The sequence below is a fragment of the Gadus morhua genome, chromosome 12, assembly GCF_902167405.1.
Source record: "Gadus morhua chromosome 12, gadMor3.0, whole genome shotgun sequence".
NCBI classification, from domain to species: Eukaryota; Metazoa; Chordata; class Actinopteri; order Gadiformes; family Gadidae; genus Gadus; species Gadus morhua.
Window position 1 is genome coordinate 11,080,891 of NC_044059.1, and position 14,553 is coordinate 11,095,443.

The following is a 14,553-nucleotide window of genomic DNA, read 5'->3' on the forward strand; positions in this document are numbered from 1 at the left end:
GACGTAGGCAACCTTGGGTTCAGCAGATTATGAGAAACTTCCTTTATACTGTGTCTACGGCTGAACCCTTTTTTGTCTCAGTAATACTCAGGACTACTATCGGGGCGGGGGCGGGGCACGTACATAAGGCACTTAGTATTATATAATATTAATATTAACACACAAGAAAATTTAGTTGACCCACTGAGTTGTTCACCATTATGCTTTATTAACCAGTACAACAGAAAAAGAGTCCCTTACATGTGCACAATAAATACTAGGACTCAAACAATAGAAGCAGCAGACATTACTAATCATAAACAGGTGTGCACATATCTTTAAAATCTGAACATGTTCTGCTGCTGTATTCTTCCCAACAGAACACAAGGAATCAATATTCTTAAAGTTCAAAGTCATTCACAACATGATAAATAGCTTTTAACAGACCGCTTTCTTTATGAATATAATATTAAATCTGCTTTAAATAGGGTTCCATGGTTGGCTTATCAAAATATAAACTGATATCAGAGCCCTTTAGTTTGAAACTGTTAATGTCAAAATATACAAAATATTGAAGTATAAACAAGTTTGATTTACAATCAAACAATATTTAAAATATATTTTACATTAGAAATATATTCTTTGTAAAACCTGCTTAACCCTAGTATTGATTATAGTTGAGTACATTAAATCAACAAAAAACTGTGTGTATATTCCGTTTTTTTTTTATTCATGTATCCATATATGCATGTCTGTATTTATATACTGTATGTGTTTGTGTGTGTGTGAATATATGTTTGTGTGTATTTGTAGTGTGTATTGATATACGTGTTTGTTTTTGTATTAGAGTGTGTATGTGTGTGTGTCTGTGTGATTGTGAAAGTGTGTGTGTGTGTGTGTGTGTGTGTGTGTGTGTGTGTGTGTGTGTGTGTGTGTGTGTGTGTGTGTGTGTGTGTGTGTGTGTGTGTGTGTGTGTGTGTGTGATGCTACAACCGACACAGAGTCACCGAGACACCACAACTCAATAACACAAATCCAGGGAGGAGGTCCTCCTGGGTGAAGGTGGACTGGAAGGTGTGGAGGAGTCTCAGTGTGTCTGGGGACCCTCCTCCACCTGGGGACACTCTGTAGAATGACAGAGTGCCAGCAGGCCGGTCCAGATACACTCCTACTCTGTGAGAGCCAGTGGGGGGGAGACTTATCTCAGTTCCTCTACCGTTGTACCAGGCAGAGTAACCACCATAATGACAACAAAGACTCCAGGAGTTGTTGTTCCTTCCAAGCCAGCTGCCAACATCCCCTCCCCTCCTTTGGATTCCTCTGTATGTCAGTCCTATAGTAACATCTCCTTCCCACTCTACCTCCCAGTAACAGCGACCAGTCAGAGCCTCTCTACACAACACCTGGGGATAGGATTCAAATCTCTCTGGGTGATCAGGATACGACAGGTTTTCTCTAGCCAGCGTCAACTTTCTGTTGTCCTCAGACAGAGAGAGTTCTCTGTTGGCTGTGTTTGGGTCCAGTGTGAGTTCACAGGCATCTGATGGGAGAACAAGACATGATGAGCTGTTTTACCATTCTTCATCATCATCATCATCATCATCATCATCATCATCATCATCATCATCACTAGTACTGATGTCTTGCCTACTTCTTATTATTCCTGTCCTGTTTCACGTTCATCTACTCTACAAACATTAACATAGACAGTCTAAAAATATTGTATGATTGCTACTATAGTGGACTATTGTGCCTATTAGATAGTTAAAGTTCAAATCCCATGTGTGTGTGTGTGTGTGTGTGTGTGTGTGTGTGTGTGTGTGTGTGTGTGATTGGCTGTCCCAGTCAAAACATTGAAGCCTATGAAAATGTATCAACTGCATCTACTCCCTCAACTTTAGACAACATACACATCAACATATTATACATTAAAACTAGGTGATATCTCCAATGGAATATCCAAGCCATAGTCTACATACTCTTCAAGATATTAGAAGGTTCCAATCTCATCCATAGTACCAATGTAAACAACAGACTGAACAAGCTGGGCTCACATACAGGCTGGAAGTTAAATGTTGGTACCATAGAACAGTTTCATACATACACTACATAAAACGTAATGTACACCTACAAACCGACACAAACACACACGATATACATAAGCACAGAAAAAATACACACAAGTCCACATTTGAACCATCATAGCTATCTATGTTGAATACGGGGAATGGGTTTACCCAGCGATTGTTGGTGCTTTGCACATGGTTCTATGAACATCCTTATTGTACCGTCAGCGATATATTGTTTCACTTTCTTATGACGAATGTACTCATTGTAGGTCGCTATAGATAAAAGGGAATGATAAATGCCCTAAATGTAAATTAATGACCAGACATCACCTCCTGCTGTGTGGATGGACCTTCGATCTCAATAGTTAGTGTGTGTTGTGATGAATCAAACTATACAGACACTTACACTTCTTTAGCGCTGGTTTCAGCATCCGCACTCCACCGTGCTCCACACTGGGGGGTAAACATGTTGGGGCATGTTTAAACATTCACCTTCATCATCTGCTGTCTCATCACTTTCTACACAACATGAGTTACAGCTGCCAACAACAACTTCAACTAGCAGCGGGTTGAATCCTTGTAGGAGACATTGTCCATGAGTGGTGAGCTGTCCTCTCCATACCTGAGAGTGTCCAGTCTCCAGCGTGGATCCTCCAGTCCAGCAGAGAGCAGCGCAGCTCCTGAGTCTCCTGGGTGGTTGTAGCTCAGGTCCAGCTCTCTCAGATGGGAGGGGTTGGAGCTCAGGGCTGAGGCGAGAGAAGCACAGCCTTCCTGTGTGACCAGGCAGCCAGACAAGCTAAACCCACACACACACACACACACACACACACACACACACACACACACACACACACACACACACACACACACACACACACACACACACACACACACACACACACACACACACACAGACACGGACAGTTTCTGTATGTGAATCAATCAAATACCTTCTGATAGTGAACCTTGTGATGCAACTGTTGGATCATTGAGTAAAACTAAAACTTACCTGAGAGTTTCCAGTGTACAGTGTGGATTCCCCAGTCCAGCAGAGAGCAGCTTTACTCCTGAATCCTGCAGATCATTGAGGCTCAGGTCCAGCTCTCCCAGATTAGAGTAGTTGGTGATGAGAACTGAGGCCAAAGCTTCACAGCATATCTCTGACAGATGACAGCCATTCAGCCTGCACACAAAATAAACAGAACATGTGAGAAACGGTTATTCCTTTTTAAATTGTGTTATTAGACATGTTTTAATGTTTAACTAAATGTCAATACAGTAGATCTTCAAAAAAATGACTTAATTATAGGTCAGATAACTAACAAAAAAAACTCCATAAAAGACCCAGTTCTAAGAAGGAGCTGTTATTAAACGTCTTAAAAAAACCTCTAATGTTCACCTCACTGTCTGACTACATTATTATGAGTACAATAGGAATGTTACTATTGGAATGTTTAAACATAAAACTTATACCATCATTAACAAACTGAATCCAACTTACACCTTTTACTGTCATGGCAACACGAATAGAATGAGATGGGCGTCTTGTGTTTCATAAGATGAGTGGTAATGGTGCTGCGATGCACGCAAACTGCCAAGGTTTAGTTCAGAGCAGGGAGCTAAAGGGCGGCTGTATAGCTGCGCCGGTGTGATTGCTCTATTTGGAAACACGATGTCACAATGTTGGACTTTTGTAGATAACCTCTACATGTCGCCGATTCTACCTGTCTGTTCACTCTGCTTATCAGACTCACCTTCCCTTGTTAAGTAATCATGTGAGTTGCCTAGCCAATTGTCTCACAGTACTTAAGCCTGGTCTTTTCACTCTGTCTCTGTTGAGTCTTCACTGAACCCTGAGAGTAAAATTAATCTTGACCTCTGTCTTTGTTTGCTCTAAACTGGATCGATCTTGTTGCCAACCTATGCCTGTCAAGTAATTTGAGTTTTGGATTACCCTTTGGATTAGCTGTCAGATTAGTTTTTTGCCCTTTTAAATTTATGGATTAGGTTTCTTGTTTTTAAACCTAAAACGTATCATGCTATTTGCGTCGCACTTGAGTCAACCTCAGTTCCTGCGAAGTTCAGGGCTTTACTCTGAGACTTTCACGCTGGAGACCTGGGTTCAAGAACCAACCCTGACACATGACACGCTGAAGTTCCAATGAATACACTCTACTTTGATCAGAGAATAAAAAAGGTGGTCTGTGCAAAGTTTCAATGAAATTGCAAAAAAAAAAAAAAAACTCTATGCAATCAAAACATTTGACATCTTATTGTCAAATCTGACATCTTTCCTCTGACATGGAACTTCTTGTGAAACTGTTTGCAAATTGAGTAAAACTGACCTGAGAGTTTTCAGTCTACAGTGTGGACTCCTCAGTCCAGCAGAGAGCAGCTTCACTCCTGAATCCTGCAGATCATTGAAGCTCAGATCCAGCTCTCTGAGACTAGAGGAGTTTGATCTGAGAACTGAGGCCAAAGCTTCACAGCATCTCTCAGACAGATCACAGCCATTCAGCCTTGATACAAAATAAACAAAACATGTTATTTGGAACTGTGATTAATGTTTTATTAGAAATGTGTTAGTTTTAGTCGCTTTACTAAAGTTGTGGTGTAACTTTTTGCACATTAGGTTAAACTGACCTGAGAGTTTCCAGTGTACAGTGTGGACTCCCCAGTCCAGCAGAGAGCGTCTTAACTCCTGAATCATACAGATCATTTGTACTCAGGTCCAGCTCTCTCAAACTAGAGGATTTGAAGCTGAGAACTGAGGCCAGATTTTTACAGCATATCTCTGAGAGATAACAGCCATTCAGCCTTCGCACAAAAACAAACAGAACATGTCAGATATTGTGATTATGTTTAATTTCAATTGGTTATGAAAAATGTTTTAGTAGTTTAAGTAAATGTCGATACAGTTGATCTTCAATTTATGACTTACTTAGAGGTCGAATAACTAAGGATTCAACAAAACTCCTAGAAAATACCAAGTTCTAAGAAGAAGCTGTTATTATCTTCACAAAAAAACTCTAAAGTTCACCTTTCTGTCTGACTACATGATTATGAGCACAATAGAAATGTTATAAAACATAAACCTGATGCTATCATTAACAAACTGGATCCTATGCAAACCTTTTACTGTCATGGCAACACAAATAGAATGAGATGGAGGCCTCAGTCATCTTGGGCATATCTTGCATCCAGCGCAATTGACTTTCTACACCGACGCACATATCTTTGCTAGTTTGCACCTGGCGCAAAGCCGTTTTTCCCCCGCAGCAAACCTAGGGCACTGAACGTGCGCCCTGAGAGGCATGTCGGCGAAAAGCAGAGGCGCTTTCCAGCGCAAATGTTACATGGTGCTATCTTACAGATCGATAAAGCAGTTGCGCAACTGACCGAAATCCATGCACGAATGAACACTGTAGTAGTAATACTACGGTGTTCATTCGTACTAATAACAATAATAAACTTGAGCAAAGTGGGCTATATCCCAGCCTTCCAAAACAAAATCTCGTTTTAGGGTAAATGATAACTTTGGTTAAATTATTTGGGGAAAAAAAAAGCTGATGCAGCTGTAAGAGTTGTATTTAAATCAATGCATCCGCAAACACTGTACAGCAAACACATATTTTCTTGACACAGACATCGTGTACAAGCCCATAGCTTTTAGGATTGATGAGTATTTGATAATGAGAAAAGATTGTTTTACCGCGAGTGAGTGTTAAAAATAATGATTGAATGCGGCCTCGCGGGTGTGCCTCCATCTGTTTAAGCACACGCAAACTAAACACAAACCTCATAATACTGTCCATGGCAATGTATATTAACAGGGGGGACTCATGCGAATTTGGAACACAAGTCGATAACGATAATGTATACAATACTGGTAAGAAACGATGTTTGTTAATGTATTGCCGCATATCATATGTGTGTTAAGTTTTCTTTGCCGAAATTTAAATGACGAATCAGTATTTCTGAAGTTGTAGAAGAACACGCTATGCCATGGGTGAATTAGGTCATATTATTTGGCCATAAACTGAGCCATTTGAAGTTTGAAATTCATGTGGTCATGCACCCTATGCAATCAAAACATTTGACATCTCATTTAAAGTGAGTGAATCTGTTCAATGAATGGACAAAGATAGATGGTACGTGACCAAGGAATGTGAACAGATTTGCTATGATTCCACCAAATGAAAAAGTTAGTACCACCAGTAGAAAATGTGCCTTGAGCACTGAGAGGAGACATTTTACTTATTTATTTAGACCTGTTAACTTTCTGGATGTAAATCTGTTCAATGTCCTATGATATGGAACTTGCAACTGTTTGACCATTGAGTAAAACTGACCTGAGAGTTTCCAGTGTACAATGTGGACTCTCCAGTCCAGCAGACAGAAGCCTCACTCCTGAATCCAGCAGATTATTGGTACTTAGGTCCAGCTCTCTCAGACTAGAGGAGTTGGAGCTGAAAACTGAGGCCAGAGCTTCACAGCATCTCTCTGACAGTTTACAGTCATTCAGCCTTGAAACAAAATAAACAACATATTAGGAACTGTGTTTAATATAACTAAAATAAATATATTTTACTTAATGAAGGAATTGTGATGAAATCTTTTATTTGAAATGTTTTATTAATTTAACCAAAATACAAGATTCACTACATTAGATCTTTATATGTAAATAAATAAATATTGAATAGTGGAAAGATGTTTTGTAGTGTTTGAAAGGGTTTTGAATATTCATTTTTATTGTAGTATTATTTATATCACGTTGTGTGTATTGTGCAAATAACTACTGTTATTAGTACAACTACAGAGTATCCCTAACCTTGTGTATATATATATATATATATATATATATATATATATATATATATATATATATATATATATATATATATATATATATATATATATATATATGTATATATATATATATATATATATATATATATATATACATATATATTATGTATAAATATATATAAATTAGAGCTGTCAGTTAAACGCGTTATTAACGGCGTTAACGCAAACCAATTTTAACGGCGTAATTTTTTTTAACGCGCGATTAACCCAAATTTTCAATTTTTTTTAAATACTTTTTTTATTTTTTTGGGCTCAAAACAAAGAAGCACTAGCCTGACTGCTATGTTCAAGGCATATCTTTGTATGTTCATCGTTTAATTGCATTATAGGCTTTTTTTTGTACCGTCCTGTTTTGATCAGTATAAGCAAATGTTCTTATCAATAAAAAAACATTTGCACAAGGCAAGCCGATGCACTTCTCCATGTTGATAAGAGCATTAAAATTAGAAAAATTAATGGGACAAAGAATTCAAGGGATATTTAGCATATAAAAAAAAAAAAAGATTAATCGCGATTAATCGTGAGTTAACTATGGCATTAATGCAATTAATCGTGATTAAATATTTTAAGCGCTTGACAGCTCTAATATAAATATATATATATATATATATATATATATACATATAAATATATACACAGCCTTGTGTTGTGTATTTCTTTTATTGGTGAACCTACAGAGATGTTTTGGAGGCTTTGACCACTGGTAGTAGCCTCAGAAGACCCTCTTCTGAAGCAGAGTATTTCTTCAGGTCAAACACGTCCAGCTGCTCTTCTGACGTCAGCAAGATGAAGACCAGAGCGGACCACTGAGCAGGAGAGAGAGATATTCTGGAGACACTTCCTGATGTCAGGAGCTGTTGGATCTCCTCCACTAGAGAACGGTCGTTCAGCTCATTCAGACAGTGGAACAGATTGATGCTTGTCTCTGGAGAAAGATGTCCACTAATCTTCTTCTTGATGTAAGACACTGTACTCTGATTGGTCTGTGAACTACTTCGTGTCTGTCCCAGCAGACCTTGTAGGATAATCTGATTGGTCTCTAGAGAGAGGCCCAGGAGGAAGCGGAGGAACAAGTCCAGTTGTCCGTTTTCACTTTCTAAGGCTTTGTCCACAGCCTTCTGGTAGAGGAGAAGGAGTTCATCTTCCCCGGATGTTGGTTGTTCTTCTGAGAGCAGATTGACCCCAGTGTTGATGAAGGACTGAAAGACATAAAGGGCAGCCAGAAACTCCTGGATGCTCAGATGGACAAAGCAGAACACCTTGTCCTGGTACAGCCCACACTCCTCTTTAAAGATCTGGGTGAATACTCCTGAGTACACTGAGGTTGCTCTGATATCGATGTCACACTCTGCCAGGTCTGACTCGTAGAAGATCAGGACGCCTTTCTCTAGCTGGTTAAAAGCAAGTTTTCCCAGAGAATCAATGATCTTCCTGCTCTCTGAACTCCAGTCTGGATCTGATTTTGCATCTTCATTGTACTTAATGTCCCCCTGTATGGACTGAACCCTCAGGAAGTGGCTGTACATCTGAGTATGGGTCTTGGGCACCTCTATTCCTGTCTTGGATGTTTTGAAGTGGTCTTCCAGAACTGTAGAAGTGATCCAACAGAAGACTGGGATGTGACACATGACGTGGAGGCTTCGTGATGTCTTGACGTGGGAGATGATTTTGTTGGCCAGTGTCTCCTCCTTGAATCTCTTCCTGAAGTACTCCTCCTTTTGTGGGTCAGTGAACCCCCTGACCTCTGTCACCATGGCAATACACTTAGCAGGGATCTTATTGGCTGCCGCAGGGCGTGTAGTTATCCAGATGCGAGCGGAGGGAAGCAGGTCGCCCCTGATGAGGTTTGTCAGCAGCACGTCCACCGAGGTGGACTTTGTGACATCATTCCAGATCGGGTTCTTCTGGAAGTCCAGAGGAAGTCGACACTCATCCAGACCATCCAAGATGAAGACAACTTGGAACCTGTCGTATCTGCAGATTCCTGCTTCTTTGGTTTCAATAAAGAAGTGATGAAGAAGTTCAACCAAGCTAAACTCCTTCTCTTTCATTAAATTCAGCTCTCTGAAAGTGAGGAGAAATGTGAAGTGTATGTCGTGGTTGGTTTTGCCCTCAGCCCAGTCTAGAGTGAACTTGTGTGTTAAGACGGTTTTACCAATGCCGGCCACTCCAGTTGTCATTATTGTTCTGGTTGGTTTATCTTGTTCAGGTAAGGGTTTAAAGATGTCTTCACATTTAATAATATTTTCCTCCTTGGTCAGTTTCCTGGAAGCTGTTTCAATCAGTCTGACCTCATGTTCCTTGTTTACCTCTCCACTGCCTCTCTCTGTGATGAAGAGCTCTCTGTAGAAGTCATTCAGAGGTGTTGGCTGTCCTGCTTTAGCGATTCCCTCATACATAAACCTGAACTTTTCTTTCAGATGAGACTTGAAGTTATTTTGGCACTGAACAGCAGTAGAGCCTGAACGAAAAAAGAACACAAGACAACAGTTAGTGGATGGTGATATAAGTGGAACCAAGTCAATATTTCCTGTTAAATGATCAACTTCATGATATTTAGTGGCTTCATTACTTGTGGTCGGAGAAGTTGGTTGTGACAAGGAATGCATGCTACATGTTAAACATTCTTTATTTTCAAAGCATTTAACCTGATACCCCACAATAACGCTAGATATCATGATCAAACCATTTAACCTGATACCCCAACAATAAACCTACATATCTGGATCAAACCATTTAGCCTGATACATTAAAGGTAACCCTGCATATCTGGTCTAACCATTTAATCTGATACCATAACCCCACACATCTGGATAAAACCATTTAACCTGATACCCCATAATAACCCTACATATCTGGACCAAACCATTTGACCTGATACCCCACAATAACCCTTCTTATGTGGATCAAACAATTTAGCCTGATACCCCCACAACAATCCTACATTTCTGGATCAAACCATTCAACATGATACCCCCACAATAACCTTACATATCTGGATCAAACCATTTAACCCCGAAGAGGAAAGATCTCCAAATTGAAGTTATAAAAATATAAAAATATCACATTATGTAATTTAGTCTGAACAGAATAAATCTGAGTCTCGTACTGCTCTTCAAAATGAGTAATTCTACTCTGTTTTTAAGATAAGATTATCTTCTGCCCTTCGAAATAATTGTCCCCTCTGGCTTTAAAATAAGAGTCTCTTACCGTTCCACAGTGTGTCAGCCAGTTCCTCCTGGTTCATCTCAATCAGGCAGAGCTTTGTTATGTCCACCACTCCCTCTATGGCGCGCCTCCTCTGCTCCTCGTTCTTTCCATCCACCTCTTCCTCATCCCTCTGACTCTCTGAGCATTGTGGGTAATCTGGGAAGAGATCCCTCCAGAGCTTCTTCAGCTCCTTGTCTAGAAAAGCGTGTGCGTTCTCCTCAGCCCTCTGGAACAGAACAAAAATCAAGGAGAACTTAACTCTGAACTAACTGAGGACATCAGAAGCATCTGTCCTGGATTCAGTCCCGCTAGTCTAAAGAGGGAAGCCTGGGGACTATTAGCACCACAAGAGATGCTTTCTAATGTTCCTGTAGAGCCAGTCCCGGCGCCAAGGACGGGCCAGACCGGGCCGGGCCCGCCCATTTGATGTCTTTGCTCTTTTAAAAAGAAAATGTATTTTACTTTTTTATTACATTTTTTATGCTAAGATATATATGATGTCAGATACTATGTCAAATCTCAAAAAAATATTTTTAAACTAAATAAAAAAGGTGTACAAAATAGAGACGATGTGATTGACATACATGTAAACCTATCACTATTCAGAATGCATCACACGGGAACGTTCAAGTGTAATGACGGCGTTATACCTTAGCCCATTATGCAAGCTAGTAGCCTAGCCGCTAAAACGTCTGCTTGACCAACGATGGCCACAGTGCAGGTAATAAGCAAAGCACATGAAAACATTTCCCAGCTGCAAAAACTTGAGAACTTGCTCCCAGCCGATGTGAGAGTGGAAGCGGTGGGACTGCTGAACGCAATTTCAGAACCCAGTTTCAGATTTATTGCGCTTCTGATGAACAAGATTCTGACCCTGTTTGAACCACCAAATAGCTCCAATCAAAAGATATGGATCTCCACACAGCTGTCCAACTGGTATGTACACAGCTGTCCAACGTGTATTGAGGGCCTCCGCACCGAAACGGAGTTCAGTGCGTTATGGGATCAGTGTCCAGAGCCAGAGGATACATCTAACCCACAAAGCAAGAGGAGATGCACATAAACCAACAAAGGTACAAGATTTTGTTGTTGAGCAGGCTCTGGGTGCACGAATTGACCAGGACAACACAGCAAAACGACAGAGACTCAGGGCCCTATCTTGCATCCAGCGCAATTGACTTAATCACTGGCGCATGTGTCGTTGCTAGTTTGCAACTGGCCCAGAGCGTTCTTTTCCCTCATGCGCCGCAAGTTGGAAAATTAGGGAATGATCTTGCGCCCCAAGGGGCGGTTCGGTGAAACGAGGCGGCGTGTTCTGGCGCAAACGTTCCCTGGTGCTATTTTGTAGTTTCAGAAACCACTTGCGCCAGAAACCAGGAAATACCTGGTTTAAAGTCAGTGGCGCGTTGTTCAGATGCTATTTTAAGGGCGCATGCATAATGTTGCTTGTGCACCTCGCGCATACACTTTGCTTCTCTCATCTACCTAGCCACAAATTCTTTGTAAATTATTTGGGAAAGAACAGCTGATACAGCGGTAATAAGTTGTACTTTTAAATCTATGCATCTGCAAACACCGTACAGCAAACACATATTTTCTTGACACAGACATCGTGTACATGCCCATAACTTTTAGGATTGAAGAGTATTTCATCGTGAGAAAACATTGTTTTACCGTGAGTGAGTGTTAAAAAGAATGAATGAATGCGGGCACGTGTGTGTGTATGTGTAAAATAATTAATGAATGCGGGCGCGCGTGAGTGCGTCCATCTGTTTAAACACACGCAAACTAAACACGTAACGCATAATACAGTCCATGGCAATGTATATTAACGGGTGGACACATGCATATTAGGAACACAAGTCGATAACGATAATGCATACAATAGAATACAAAATAAACCATGTTTATAATGTATTGCGTGTATCATTAAATAGAACCACAGTTACCGAATATTATATGTTATATCATATAAGTTATCTTTGCCGAAATTTATTTGAGGACTCAGTATTTCTGAAGTTGTGGAAGAAAACCTTATTCCATGTGTGAATTAGGCCGTATTATTTGGCCATAAACTGAGCCATTTGAAGTTTGAAATTCATGTGCATCTGTCTCATCGGAAAATATCAACTCGTCAGATTCAAATGCGCTCATGGCTCTTAAAGGGGATGGGAGCTGGCACGCTCGTTGGTTTATTGCACGTTACGCCCAAACCAAACCTACGGGTAATTAGGCTACTTCAGACCAACCCTTTTTAGATTTGCGCCGGGCGCAAGAGTCATTTTTTGCGCCGGTAAAATAGCGACCGCGCCATAGAACCCCCGACAAAGCTACTTGCGCATGGCGCTTCTCACTTGCGTTTCAGACCCTTAAAATAGGGCCCTCAGACTGTATTATGGATGTATTGACGCAGTTTGCTGAGAGATGGCACGACGCTTTGGGGAGCACAACAGTGCGCTTATGGAATCACTGGCTTCACATGACCCAGAGAGTGAAACTTTTTTGGACACAGAAAAAGTGAGGCCCCTCTTGGATTTGACCAGCACAAAACTTGTAGATGCTGAGTTGTTGTTTTGTATGTTTATGTTTATTTGCTCGACTTCGTGACGCGGCATATTGCTATTGGCGCCATGCTGTGTGTGTATTTAATGTGCCGTCAATGTATTTTGTATTTCGCTGTTTGTGTGTGTTAAAGGTCCCATGGCATGCCACCAGTTGTGGTGTGATTAGCCGGTACAAGCCGTTTTGGAAATCCGTCAAACATCTAGGTGGACACGCCCACCTGTGATGTCATAAGGGGTAGATTTCCAAAACGGCTTGTAGCGGCTAATCACACCACACCTGATGGCATGCCATGGGACCTTTAATGTGTACTATTTGCGATCTACGTGCGTCTTAAGGCAATGCTGTTGGCCATGCTGATGATTTTGCGCTGCTGTGGACTGTTGCAATTGAGGTTTTTGTGCACCTGTCTGTATTTATGTGGGCCCTCCCCCAAAATCGACATGCCCCCTGCAGATATTTACGCTGGCGCCGGGTCTGTGTAGAGCTAAAGGAAATTTCTTGTTGGACTTTGCACACCTTGATCAGCTCTGTTTGATTCTGCTGTACTGAATGAGCACTGGCAACCTTAGACCTCTCTTGGTTTTGTCTGTGGAGAGAACAAACAAACACACACACACACACACACACACACACACACACACACACACACACACACACACACACACACACACACACACACACACACACACACACACACACACACACACTTTGGATCTACTTTTCTTGACTTACATACATTAAGTTAGATCAATCCTCTTCTGCTTGAAACTCCTACCTCTGCTCTCTGGTGGGGCGTCCATCTTTAAATTCAGGAGGTCTATCCATAGACTCACCCTCACTATTCATGGAGATACAGAATCTTCTAGAAAAATAGGAACAGGATATATTGATGTTTGATAGATGCTTTGTATTTATAATGTCTGATAAATCCTCACCTCTTCTCAATAGACGGATTTCCCTCTTTAAACGTGCCAGGTGGATCCATAGAGCGGTCACTCTTCATGGAGACACAGCTGGGTCCAGGGGAGTCTGCTCTCTCCTGCTGGAATCTTCTAGAAAATAAGGACCAGGATATATTTATGTTTGATGGATGCTTTATATTTTTACTCTCTGATAAATCCTCACCTCTTCTCAATAGACGGATTTCCCTCTTTAAACTCTTCAGGTAGATCCATAGAGCGGTCACTCTTCATGGAGACACAGCTGGGTCCAGGGGAGTCTGCTCTCTCCTGCTGCTCTGGGCTTCAACACAACACACACAGCTTTTACTCAGTCTAAGGATGGAGTCATGATGTATCACTGCTGAGCTCTGAGATGGACAACAGTCACAGACAGTGAGATCCTCTTCTTACCTCTTAGCTTTGCTCTGGCGGCCATGTTCCCCAGACAGACTGATTTTAGAGGTAGGACCCCCCTCCTCTATTTTATCATCCATAGTAGTCTGGAGACCTGGACACAAACACAACTATTGTTCCTGCTAGGGATGGGCATTTGAAGAAATTTCCTTGATCGAGCATCGCTAGAGTTATCGATCAATTATCGATTAATCATTAACTTTTTTCTATAGGCTATATTGAAATTCCCGTTGGTAGAAAATACAAAATGCAGCATGTTTTTATCAATGAAATCTTTATTCCAACAATAATGTATGGGCCAACATTAATACAATACAGTTAACTTGAAGACCTACAACTGTTTAACAGTTTTAAAATAATAAATACAGGCATTATAGGTTATAGGCCTATGCGGCGCTCGTAAAGTCCGAACAATGCGCCTACAGGCGCTCTTAAAGGTTTGGAAACGATTCAACAAGACTAAATCTGTAGCCTATTCCAATTACAATAAGTAGCCAACTTATCGG

At 40.9% G+C, this 14,553-nt stretch overlaps 1 protein-coding gene across 1 annotated transcript; it reads right to left on the reverse strand.

Annotated features, from left to right (window-relative positions):
• Window positions 1–954: 954 nt before the first annotated feature.
• LOC115555141 (NACHT, LRR and PYD domains-containing protein 12-like) lies at window positions 955–10,311 on the reverse strand (the record flags this gene model as incomplete). Its single annotated transcript, XM_030371831.1, has 9 exons — window positions 955–1,519; window positions 2,455–2,501; window positions 2,671–2,844; window positions 3,058–3,231; window positions 4,394–4,567; window positions 4,692–4,865; window positions 6,401–6,574; window positions 7,593–9,378; window positions 10,128–10,311. Coding segments are annotated over 9 exons (3,441 nt in total), but the record flags the coding sequence as incomplete, so codon positions are not given.
• Between the last annotated feature and the right edge of the window lie 4,242 nt (window positions 10,312–14,553).